Source organism: Onychostoma macrolepis, chromosome 17, assembly GCF_012432095.1.
Source record: "Onychostoma macrolepis isolate SWU-2019 chromosome 17, ASM1243209v1, whole genome shotgun sequence".
In the NCBI taxonomy this organism is placed as follows: domain Eukaryota; kingdom Metazoa; phylum Chordata; class Actinopteri; order Cypriniformes; family Cyprinidae; genus Onychostoma; species Onychostoma macrolepis.
In genome coordinates this window covers 30,071,422-30,084,096 of record NC_081171.1, presented here as the reverse complement: position 1 = coordinate 30,084,096, position 12,675 = coordinate 30,071,422, and the positions used below count along the sequence as shown (strand labels likewise).

The 12,675-nt window shown below is 37.2% G+C and overlaps 1 protein-coding gene across 1 annotated transcript in view; it reads left to right on the top strand.

Moving 5' to 3' along the window:
* Nucleotides 1–10,827, top strand: part of stxbp6 (syntaxin binding protein 6 (amisyn)) — a 41,942-nt gene extending 31,115 nt beyond the window's left edge. The window contains exons 3-6 of the mRNA XM_058748951.1: nt 4,333–4,463; nt 4,554–4,719; nt 7,970–8,127; nt 8,861–10,827. Coding sequence (XP_058604934.1) covers nt 4,333–4,463; nt 4,554–4,719; nt 7,970–8,127; nt 8,861–8,884 — 479 coding nt within the window. The 3' untranslated portion in view covers nt 8,885–10,827. The remainder of the gene's footprint in view (nt 1–4,332; nt 4,464–4,553; nt 4,720–7,969; nt 8,128–8,860) is intronic.
* The last annotated feature ends 1,848 nt before the right edge of the window (nt 10,828–12,675 follow it).

The following is a 12,675-nucleotide window of genomic DNA, read 5'->3' as shown; positions in this document are numbered from 1 at the left end:
TTCTAAACCTTATTTCATATGTAAGGCTTTACAGGGTTAACATGCATTTCCAAATGCAATTCCATGCCAAAAAAAAAAAAAAAAAAATGCATGTCATTGCCAGGTGTAAACAGGGTCTTTGTATTAAACGTGGTATATTTTTCTTAAAGCCTGAACTTGTTTTGAGACAAACGAGACCGAGAGAGTCTGAGTGCATAATTTAGGATCTATTTTAAAACATTCTTTCTCTAGTTTGCTAGCAAGCCGTCTGATGAGTCTAATAACATCTTGGTGTGACAGTACAGGAGATCAGACGCTGTGCTGTTTAAATGTGCTGCAGGAAGTTGTTTATTAGTCTCTGCCAAACGGTGCCTGAGGTCTTGGTGGGTTAATGGTCTGGTTGGAGCTGTTCCACGTACTCATTTGTGCGGATTCATTTAGCTGGTCTGTTTGATCCTGCCTCATCTGCGGAGCAACTATTAGGAATTCCTATTCATCAAACTGAGTCTTGAACTCTTGCTGAGCTCTGCTCTCTCTCTACGTATATATCCATCTTGTTGCATTTGCTGAAGATCTCCTCCAGGCATGAGAGAATCTCATCCTCGATGCAGTGAGACGATGCTTACTTAGAGTTATGAACGGCATTTTTCTAATAGTATAATGTTTCCTGAGGTGCACTTAATAATTTTTACTTTACCCTCTGTAAACGCCCACTGTTGCGATTGGTGTTACGTGTTAGTTCCTGGTTTTTCTTTATTTGGTTTGTTTAGTGTTCTCATTAGTTAATTTGTCGTCTTATCATTCAGTCTGATCACCTGTGTTCTATTAATCATCTCGTTTGCTCCTTTGTTTCCTGTCCTTTATAAGCCTTCTGTTTCTGTATAGTCTTTGTCTTGGACTAATGGTATCAAATGAAAATCGTGTGTTGATGTATATTAAAGACTCTTTTTTTTTTTTTTGTCTATTCCTTTGTCTTGCGCTTATTGCTACAACCACGTCCCGTGACAATTGGGTAATACGATTGCATATTAAATACCTTTTTAATGTGGAACTCTTAAACTTTTACTACAATTTTACTATTACAGCTGCCAAATTAATCATGAAAATTGTTGATTACTGCATTATACCTGTTCTCTCTTTGTATTAAGGACTTTTAGTAAAAGTGCAAAACACAAACCATTGAATATTTTGCTGCAGCATTGTTGAGTCATGGGTTTTTCCTAAAAGTCTGTTTGCAAAGCATGTGTCAAATTGTGACTGGTTTACCAAAGAAACCACACACAAATAATGCTCTACTGAGACTTTCACATAGATGAAAATAAACAAACACGTTCCCAACATTAGGATCTTTGGAAAATGTTATTTGTTAGGCAAGTGATCTTGTTTTAAAAAAGGAAATTAACATTTAAAGCTGTGGAAAGGTGGGAGGGTATTTAAAACCTTATTCATGCATGCATCATAACTGCAGTGTAAATGCATTCATGCCATCTCTGAGCTGCATTAAACAGTCTTATGTTTCCTCTGTAGTGCAAAGATGGATTTTGTCGATACTGATTATATTTGATTGCTAAACAGCCTATACTGTCTTAATGTCATAATTTTGTTTATTAAAAAATGTTTTTACACGAAAGGGGATGTTTACTTTTGAAAAGGTGGTTAAAGTTTAAAAATGTCATGGAGTCACTTTAAGGGGGCAAATAGCACCCTGTAGTGGAAAAGTTCATTTCTATCACGGTTTATGCTTTTAGTTTTAATCCTGGATTCACTGAATCTTGCAAAGTGTCATTCTTTTTGGCAGCACTAAGCAACACAAGACTGGAAGAAATCCCATGCAGTGTGTATTCAGCTTTACTCTGTATGTTTGCTTGGTTTACGTTCCATTTCACCCGTTTAAGTGGATTAGATCGGTTTATTTTAATTTATTATATCATCGCCCCAAAGCCACATTCACATCACCTCTGCCCTTAATATGATTTATAACGCACGCATGATTGTGAACTTTTTTTCTTAGAGGATATTGAACATTTAATCTCCAGCTACTATGCAAATATTCTGCCAAGTTAACTGAGTTTATGTGGAATGTTAAGCATAATTGAGGTTAGCCAATCATAACAACTCCAGAAAACAAGACCCGTCACCAGCAGCCCCAGCGTGGCCTTTCTGTTTCCATTCAAAGCAAGTCTAAAACACACCCAGAACATCATTCCAAGCCTACAGAGTCAGTCTGCTTCGTAATACAGCGCTCAGCATGCATGATCACATGGCTCTAGGTATCAAAAGAGCCCTGGGGATTTTTAAAACATATTTTTGGGTTTGTTGAGGGGAAACCCACTGAAAAGTATTTAATAGTAGCCAACTGGAAAGCATCTACTGCTGAGCTTCAGTAGAATGTTTTGCTGTCTAAAGGCCTGTTCATACCAAGAATTAAATGCATCACAAATGAAAGATCTGTTCACTAAGAGAGAAGGGAAAAGGCACAGTTGTGTGCATTAATTCTGTACAAACACTCTCGCTTTAACATTTCACTTACTTTAACAGTGACACATGACAGCCTGAACATCAGCTGATGTTTTGGTCATAAAATGAAGAGGAGAAACCTCATTCTAATTAATGAAACGGTCTCATCTTATTTGTTTTGTGTTTGCCTATGCAAAATATATATAGGATGCCATTTCTGTCCAGTTTGTCTATTTAAAGTAAAGGTTCACCCAAAAAGGAAAGTATGCCGTCATACTGCATATTCATCTTAATGGCTTTATTTTCTCTGTGAATATGCATAAGCATGTTAAATCTGTGTAGAGGTGGATTCATAAGCCATATTTACAATAGGTGTTGGACATGATATGCATTTTTTGTCCAGTGATTGTGATGAAGGGTGATTTGTAGAATCACCTCTGCATTTGTGTATTTGAGTTTGACATTAGTTGGTATGGGCATTGGTAACTTGGACAGACTGATTTTGTCAGTCTATAGAGTTTTGTTGTTTTCTTGTTTTCTAGGGATGTGCCACTAACAATAGATGAATCCTGATATTTGAGTCACAATATGATGCATATTGCAATTTACATTGTGCATACCTTGCCAGTGTTTTTGTTTGTTTTTGCTGATTTAATAACATATAGGACACTTTGCATGTGTGCAGCTATGCTGCAGTAACATTCACATCATCGTTGATTTAAAAAACAAGGCTCTTTTTTTAAAGTTACCATTATTGCACAATAGATTATTCAGGATATTGAGTGCATCCAGATATTTCTACAGAGACACACCCCTGAACTACTGTGCAGTGTTGAGTTTGATGTAGAAGAGCCTGCATCAGAGCGATCAGAAGCGTTGGAGGTGAAAGCAGGCGATGGATCAGAGACCCTGACACCTGACCTCACCTCACACGGATGGAGGGAGTGAGAGGGAGGAAAAGGGAGTGTTGTACACAGAGGCCTGAACAAACAGTGGAGGATCAGAAATTCCTCAAACAGTCCGCTGTGGGCCGGATGTTCTCGCTCCAGCAGAGCCGGGTGTGGTGAGATCTGTAAACACTGCTCTGTGATACGGGCCGGAGAGCTGGAGAACCAGCTGATAAAGCTCCATATTACAGTACCACCACACCACTGTAATCCAGACCTCCGAGTAGTGTTCGTTTCTCTGTTGTGCTGAAAAATGTGTATACATATAGACTACCGGTCAAACTTTCAGAATAAATAAAAAAAAATGTTAGTGTTTTGAAGAAAAAAATTAATATTATGCTTACCAAGGCTGATGGAAAATACAGTAAAAGCAGTAATATTCTGAAGTTATTATTACAATTTCAAATAACTGTTTTCTATTTGAGTATATTGTTAAATGTAATTTATTTCTGTGATCAAAGCTGAATTTCCAGCATCATTACTCCAGTCTTCAGTGTCACATGATCCTTCAGAAATCATTATAATATGTTGATAAAATATATAAATATATTAAAATATATTTATGACTTTTTTATTTGATGAATAAAAAGTAACATTATAAATGTCTTTGTCACATTTGATCAATTGAATGCATCCTTGCTGAGTAAAAGTATTATTATTATTATTATTATTAATCATACTTACCCCAAACTTTTAAATGGTATATCATGGTGTCAACAAAAATATTAAACAGCACAAGATTGATGATGATAATACATTTTTCTTGAGCATTCAGCTTTGAGCAATAAATATTTTAACATACATTCACATAGAAAAGTTATTTTAAATTGTAATAATATTTCACAATATTACTGTTTTTAACTGTATTTTATTGAGCAGAAGACACTTAGAAATCGTAATTATTTCAAACTTTTGATCAGAATTCGAAACATTTTCCTTTTTGTTACAGTGACCAATAAGAAACCAGCGCAGGTGTTCCTCACGAAGGTGAAGCAGTTTGAAGGCTCCTCGTCTTTCGTCAGGAGATCACAGTGGACCATCAGTCAGCTGCGGCAGGTCAACGGCATCGACTCCGTCCGAGTGAGTAGACCGGCTCTTTCTCCTTGTGATGCTGTGTTCTGTTTGATGCCATTGATCTTTGACTGCCTCTCATCATCCAAAAATGTTCAGGATTGCCCGGAGTTTGACTTGATATTTGAGAGCGGATCTGACCAGTGGACTGCGGGTTCAGCTGGAGAGAAGTGCATGTTTGTCCAGATCCTGCATCACACATGTCAGCGGTTCATCCCCGAAAGAAAACCGGAGTTCATCAACTGCCACTCCAAACTGCTTGGAGGTGAGACGTCCCGTTCCAACATACTGTGCACTCTCTTTCACTATGCACTACCTTTGCAATTTTTTGTTTATATTAAAATTTTGGTAATGCCTACAAAGAATTTCATTCCCATCAATCAGTCAGTCAATCAAATTGAGGGTCTATCATATGCATAATTGTATATAGTGGCTGGTGAAATTATTGTTCTATTATTTCACTACTATACTGCAGTAACAAAAAAACAACAGCTTTTTAAAATGGTACTTTCTGTTTTCTTGTTTGAATGTTTGATTATTGCTGGAAAATCAAACTTTATTTAAAGGTCCGAAAATTTGGTAAGAAAAAAACACTGATATAATATTTTTCCTAGTTGCAGGCAAACTGTTTGTGTAAAGTTCTTTATTGTTCCACTGCATTTTTTGTTTTGTTCTGCTAATCATGAGAACTTTTAGCAAGTTTTTTTTGTCTTTAATGTTTATAGCTTATAACTCATGGACATGATTAATGGAGGGTTTTCTTTTACTATAATTACCCTGACACTCACTTTATTTCAGATTCTTTTCTGTTATGTTTGTTGACATATTACTGGATGTAATTTAGAGGTGTAACAATACATTAATGTTCTCAATGCATCCTGCTTATGCAACTACAATAATCTTGACATAATCAGTTGTGTTGGTCAGTAATCAGTTTAAAATGCTTAAAAATTCTCATTTCAAGTAACTTACAATGATACATTTTTTTAAATGTACTATACAGGATTGCACCTGTTTTTTTTTCTTTTCTGCTGCCACCTTGTCTAACATTTTCAAGGCGTAGGCATTGATGTGGGGTTATATCTGTAGATTATTCACACATTTGTTTAATCAGGACATGCGAGCGCAGACAGTTCACGTTTGTATGCTACAATTAAAGTGTTGGTGTGTCGAGGAAGGTCCCTAATGCTATTTTAACTGTGTTCTAGGGGAAGCTCCCTCCTTCTCTTCCCTGCCACTTATTTCTCCCACTTAATAAATAACAGCTTTTAGTGTTGCTGCTTGTCTTTATTCTTTTAGTGGCACTCTGACTCAGTGACAGGAGGGACTGTGTTATTGTGGGAAGCAGAGTGGAGGCTCCTGAGGGTCAGATGCCTGGTTCTGTTGCCTGGCAGGACTCAGTGAAGCTGAGCAAACATGAATACACCTGACTGTGAGCTTAAAGAGACATAATGATAATAGTTCTGAAGAGATACAATGGATATAACGATATATAATGGTTTTTAGTCACGATCTAGCTCATATTTTGAATCATATCTTAAAAGGATTTTATTTCCTAACCTTCAGCTTTTAACATCTATGGAAGTGTTCTTTATAGTTAGAAAATAATCTTTAGTTTCTCAAAATGTTCTTTACACTAAGAAACAAAAATAGTTATTTTTAGAAATGATCATTGAAAGGCTCTTTGGGGAGCCAAACAATTTATTTGTATTTATTTATTTATTAAATATGCCTGTATATTTTAATTAAGTTTTAGCATTTTAGCTTGTTGTTTTAGTTAATTTAGTGCTTCAACTTTAAATAAAAATGACAAATGTTAAAATAATTCCTTTCTTTTTTTTTTAAGTCGATGTTTATTTTATTTCAAGTAATGAATGTTTTTCTGGTTTATGAAGGCATTTCAAAGTTTAAATTTAAAACTTTAAATGATCAGTCACATGATCCCACAGCATATAATGCATGAGCATATAGCAACAGTTTTGTACGCATGTCAACATTGGTCACACTGCAGTCTGTAATGATAAGGTTAATGAGATCATGGAAGCGAGGAGATCACTCTGGCCCCTCCGGTCTAAGTCTCACACCAGTGCAAAACAAATGCCATGAAGCTGCTCAGGTGTGGGACGAAAACTGTGGGGATCCATGTCACCGCTGGATCCGTTTCATTATTAAGCGCCATGGACAGACGCTGGATAGAATAAATGACATGTTGTGCTCAAATGGGCTTTCATAATGCTGGACACATTTGCACATCCTGTAACGGAAAATCTTGTGCCACCATGTTTTTTTCCAGCATTAGGATGTGATTTTCAGGATAATTTCTGTCTGCATGATTTTTAGCTCAGCATTGTGCTGTAGCTCTCTTGAAAGCTCTCTAGATTAATATTTTGTCAGTACCGAACCGTCATATTTGTGTACCGTTACACCCCTAATATGTAGTATACTTAAAATCTTAAAAGTATATTTTAAAGAACCTGTTCTTGCAGATATAATATTAACTAAATAAAAGGCCACTTAAGTGTAAAGAGAGACACTTACACGACTTTCTTAACATACTTTAAAAAGTGCAATTTGTAATATCAAATTAAAAGTTGATCTTTAAGTACATTTTAAATCGTTTAAATAATCTTGTGTCATGCTTTAAAGAAGTACACTTATCTGATGTGTTGACTAACATACTAAAGCACATGTAAAGTCCTTAATTCATTTAACTTCAGTGTGTTATTTGAAGTTAATATATTTTAAATGAACTAAATTGCATTGCAGCTATATTTAAATACATACATGACGCACAAGTTTCAATAGAAATGACTTTAAAGTATATTTTGGTTCACCATGATTGCTTGTCGATACATTCAACAGTTCACTTTAACCATATTTTAAGGACAATAGAAATAATTATGAAATTACATATAAAGATGTGCTTAAGTCTTACTTAAGTGGGTCAAAAATCACTCTTATGTTCAATTAAGTAAATTGAATATAAATTTAAACTGTAATACATTTTCATATAATTGTAAATAACATGCAGTTAAAAGGATAGTTCACCCAAAAATGAAAATTCTGTCATTAATTACTCACCCTCATGTCGTTTCAAACCCGTAAGACCTTCGTTCATCTTCGGAACACAAATTAAGATATTTTTGATTAAATAAAGTCCTTTTTTTTTCTTTTCTTTACGCACACAAAGTTTCATTGTAGCTTCGTAAAATTACGGTTGAACCCCTGATCGTGTTAGGATCCTTGCTGTCTATGGAGGGTCAGAGAGCTCTCGGATTCCATCAAAAATATCTTCATTTGTGTTCTGAAGATGAACGAAGGTCTTACGGGTTTGAAACGACAAGAATTTTTATTTTTGGGTGAACTATCCCTTTAAGTGTCTGAAAACGTTATATTCAGTTCACACGTATTTGTCTAAAGCATGTTATTTCTGTAATAAGTGCTACTTTTTCACAAGGCGTTACTGCTTCTGTGGAGGTGTTTTTCCTGACGTGTTTCTCCTGATGTGTGTGTAGGGAACAGCATCCTGCACGAGGCAGCAGACAGCGTTAGCAGCGCGGTGCAGAAGGCCAGTCAGGCGCTGAACGAGCGCGGCGAGAGACTGGGACGCACCGAGGAGAAGACGGGCGAGATGATGAACAGCGCCCAGCATTTTGCCGACACTGCACACAAGGTGAAGTGTGCCACATGTCTGTCTTTACTCTCTTTTTGGCCAGTTTCTGCAGCCTTTCTAAAACTTATTCAAGTGAAAGCACATTTGTGCTGCTGTGCTGCCTTCATGTGGCGACTGCATGAAAGAGACACAGCCGCTGCTCAGAAGCTTGTTTCTGAAAGAAGGCTCTTCTGCATTTATTTGATCAAAAATACAGTAAAAACTGTAATATTTTAAAATATTATGTCAATTTGAAATAATTGCTGTGAATATATAATAAAATGTAATTTATTCCTGTGATCAAAGCTGTATTTTCAGCATCATTACTCCAGTCTTCAGTGTCACATGATCCTTCAGAAATCATTCTAATATGCTGCTCAAGAATTTATCAATGTTGAAAACAGTTGTGCTGCTTCATGTTTTTGTGGAAACCGTAATAATTTTTTTAACATTACATAACAGTATGCATGTTTTTACTGTCACTTTTGATCAATTAAATGCATCATTGCTATTGATTTTTATAAAGCGCTTTTGAACAAAAGTCTATGAAATTGTATTTTATTCTTTGCTTTAATGCATTATCAAATGAACCAACATATTTATGAAACAAGCATGCAAGGGACAGGAGATTATGTAGCATGATGGGTTTTTTTTTTTTTTAATATTCATTAGACCTTTGTACTCTATTTGTACAGTAAATTTGCAGTCGGATCTTTAAAAGTCTCTCTCTCTCTCTCTCTCTCTCTCTCTCTAGCTTGCCATGAAGCACAAGTGTTAAGCCTTTGCCACCTTTGCCATATTTTTGGAGAATCTGGTACAAATTCCTCACCCCTGCTCAACCTCTGCTATCAGAGAGCGTAACGGGACGTGCATGAAGTATCATATGAAGGACAGTGTGTATCACATGGCTGAGGCCTTGAAAAGATCATGCGTCCTCTACACATGGATGGGATACTTGGTCATTGCAAGCTTAAACAAAGCCTTATTCCCGTGTCCTCACTCTGACAGACCTTTTATTATCATTTTAAAAGATTCATTTACAAAAGATGTAAAATAGTTCCAAGGTTCAAATGCCTGCTGATATATGATATCCCTTCTAGATTGTTTTAACCTATTGAGTGTTTGATAAGTGCCATCGTGAAATAATTTTAGTGAAATTATTAGAAATATATATATATTTTTTTTTTTTGTAAAATCCATCTAGAGGGTTTGTAAAAATAGCTTATTCTTTTTTGACACAATTTTGTTTCTTCAAATCACCATATGCAAAACAAAGTATTTTGCTATATTACTAAAATAAAGTTCTAAGGCTAATTTTAATGGTGCAGTGACCCACATTTTAAATAATGTAGTTTATCTTAAATTTGTGTTGAAAAATCTACAGAAGTGCCCTGAGAAAAGACAAGATTCACACCCTGAGATGTGTTACGCTGCAGCTCAGGAAGGGTTGTGCCTTAACTGGATGTGTGGGATGTGTAAGTTCACGTACAGTGAACGAATGAGACGAGGCGGTGAGGAGATGCAGCTGATCCGGTCAGCAGTGGGCCAGTCAAAGAAAATATCATGCAGCTATAGTTAAACTAGACTACAAGTGTCATTTTTAAACCGACCGATTTCTGCGTACCTTCAAGTACCAAACGTCTTTGCAGCAGTTTGATAGCTGTTTGATTTTATTTCTTTATTTTTCTGTACAGCTCACTCTACAGATCTGGAACCAGCTAGAGCTGCTACAGAAACATGCACTCACACTGCAGATATGTACAACATAAACTGACAGTCTTTTGTCTTTTAGGGAATATTGCAGGTCTCTGAGGAGCATAAAAAAATTAGCTCTTTTTTTTCTCAAACTTTAGTCAAAATACATGCAGCTATTAAAATAACTTTAATTTCTGCCCTGAATTTTTCTTGAATTTTCAGTCATCTTTTGGCTTTTATAAGCATATTTGGTGTAAAATGAATGTTTACACACAACATGGTATGTATAAAAGTATTACAATTTTTACAATTTTATTTGGTCAAGTTATCTGATGCATTTTAAACAGGTTTTGCCTTGAGAAACCTCTGCCAAAAAAAGCATATGGCTTATACTACTTTATTGTATTTTGCAATGTTATTTTCCCATTTGATTGTTTTTGAATAGATAATGAAAAAGTGACCAAAGTCTGTATAGTTCTCAGTTTTATGTTTTGCATTTAATAATCAAATTATTCATAATCAGTCACAATAAATATGCATAATCATATCTGTGCATAGAACCCTGCCTTAAAATTGCATTCAGAACACTGTTTTACTTCTGTCATTTGTAACGTGATTTATAGCTTCTTTTATGTTAAGTGGCATCAGCAGTCATATGGTTTGTTTTATGGATGTTGAGAACAGCTCTGATGTACTGATGTCTGACTGCATGGCTGGGGGATACTGCCAGAGACTGTCGTCATCGTCAGAGAAAAACAGATGAATTATGAAATTGTCATGTGCATCCCAGGACTAGATGTTCATGTTTTTCATGTTACGCTTTCATGATGAAAAACAATCCCTGTTTGCAGTGATCTAACCACATCTTTGAGAATGTAGAATAGCGTTATCTCCGTCACTAAGCTGTAAATCAACTTTTTTTTTTTTTAAAGGGAATATTAAAGTATTGTTTAACCTTTAATACAATGTGCCTGTGCTACTGTGTGGTAAATGGAATAATGAATGGTAATAAATTACGTCATCATATCTCTGCTCTCGTAAGTACATTTGAAACACCCATTCCGATGCAAGAAGGCATATTTGGGATTATGTGATATCAAAATGTGATGAACTTCTCCAGGCCACAGATATGGCTCTCCATGCCATCTGGCATATGGTGCATATCATCGACTGATCACTGGCCACGATGGTTGCCACAGAGAGGCATGAGTTGGGGGTTGAGGAGGCACACCAAACCCAAGATGGATCTGAGAGCTATCGTTTCGGCTAGAAAAACAAAAAGAAATGGTGGCCTTGATTCCTGTGGGCCTTTCTCTCTTCGGAGGGTGTCAGGGCACAAGAGGTTGTTTCTTGGGGTTAGCTCCTTTTAATGGTTCTCTGCCAGTGTGCTGTTAAAAGAGAGAGAGAGAGAGAACCTTTTACAATAGTGGTGTCCTTTTTTTCAAGCCAATATTCTCAAGAGAGTGTATTGCCAACTTCACCACCTATTTCTGGGGTGAGTAGTCTCTGACGGGCTGCTGGAGTGTGGCACCTGCCCCCTTCCTGGAGGATATTGGGGCACAAGTGGTGGTTAGGGCTGTTTGCCCCTAAAGTATACCAGGCATTCAATCAGTCCCACATTTGCAACATTCTGAGCACTGAACAAACTCTTTCTCTCCTCATAGATATGCAAGGTCATTGCATGGCAGAATAATGGCTTCTGCCTGGATCCTGGGGACCATAGGGAGAGGTTCTAGAATCGGGTCATTGCTCATCCACCTTGTTGTCTCAATGGTGTGTTTCACATAGTTGTAAGCACTGAGCAGGTACTGCTTGTATTGAGGGACATGTCCAATTCTAGCTGATTATTGTGCTCCAATTTAAGGAGTGGTTTATCATAAGTATAGAGGTTTCATACTGATCTGCCTGGAGAACTTCATACTGAAGTTCCCCAGGCTGCTTCTGAAGGAAGCAGGCCTGCATCAGGTTCTTCTGTCAGTCTAGCCTTGTCACTTCCCTTGCATGTAGTGTATGAATCTGCCTATTGAGATTATTGACTGGCTGATGTTGGCTCCGTCCGATGATTAGCATTGGCATTGCACTGTTCATATAGCATGCCTAGGTGTGAGGGAATCTCAGGAGAAGTTATTTGCATCAAGCTGGGCCATGGCAGATGTGTCAGCCTCTTTGAGGACTGCTAGGTCTGAAAGTAGCTGCCTTTTTAACTTTTTTTTGAGGCCATTCTGGAATTACTTTGTGCCATGGTGATACGCGCAAATGCATTTGTTTTCTAAATCTGTGGACAGACCCCAGCTTTTACCTAGGATCACATGGATCAATGGATGCCTCTTTTATGACGGTCCTTGGTGACTTTATAGTTGAAGTAACTATGTGGTCTGAAACCTGGCTTCGACGTAGGGTCCCACACTTGAGGCATGTTGCCATAGTTATCTCAATGGACACTTCTTTTATGACAATCCTAGTTGACTGTTTAGTTGAAGTATATATCCCTAGGGGCTACCCTTTTTGGGTTACAGGGTTGTGCACAGTTGCATTTGTTCACTAACTAATGTGGTCTGGCTCGGGCTTTGACCTGGTGGGAAAGCACCACCTTCGGATGGCGGAGCTATGGCAGAGTGAAAGTGGTCTCATGACCAAGGTCACTACCTTCAGACAATTAGAATCTGGGAACTCCATGATGTAGGTGCCCTTTTATGGCCTTGATGATGCGCCACACTCTGTCATGTGACTGCCAGCCAATGAAATTGGCGTTTTCACACATGCTTCAGACACCAGTCACACCGGAGGCATTCCCACAGCGTTAAAACCAGGACGCAGCGTCTCATTCTTGTTACATACACAACCCTGAGATACTCCTTGGGGGTATTCAATACT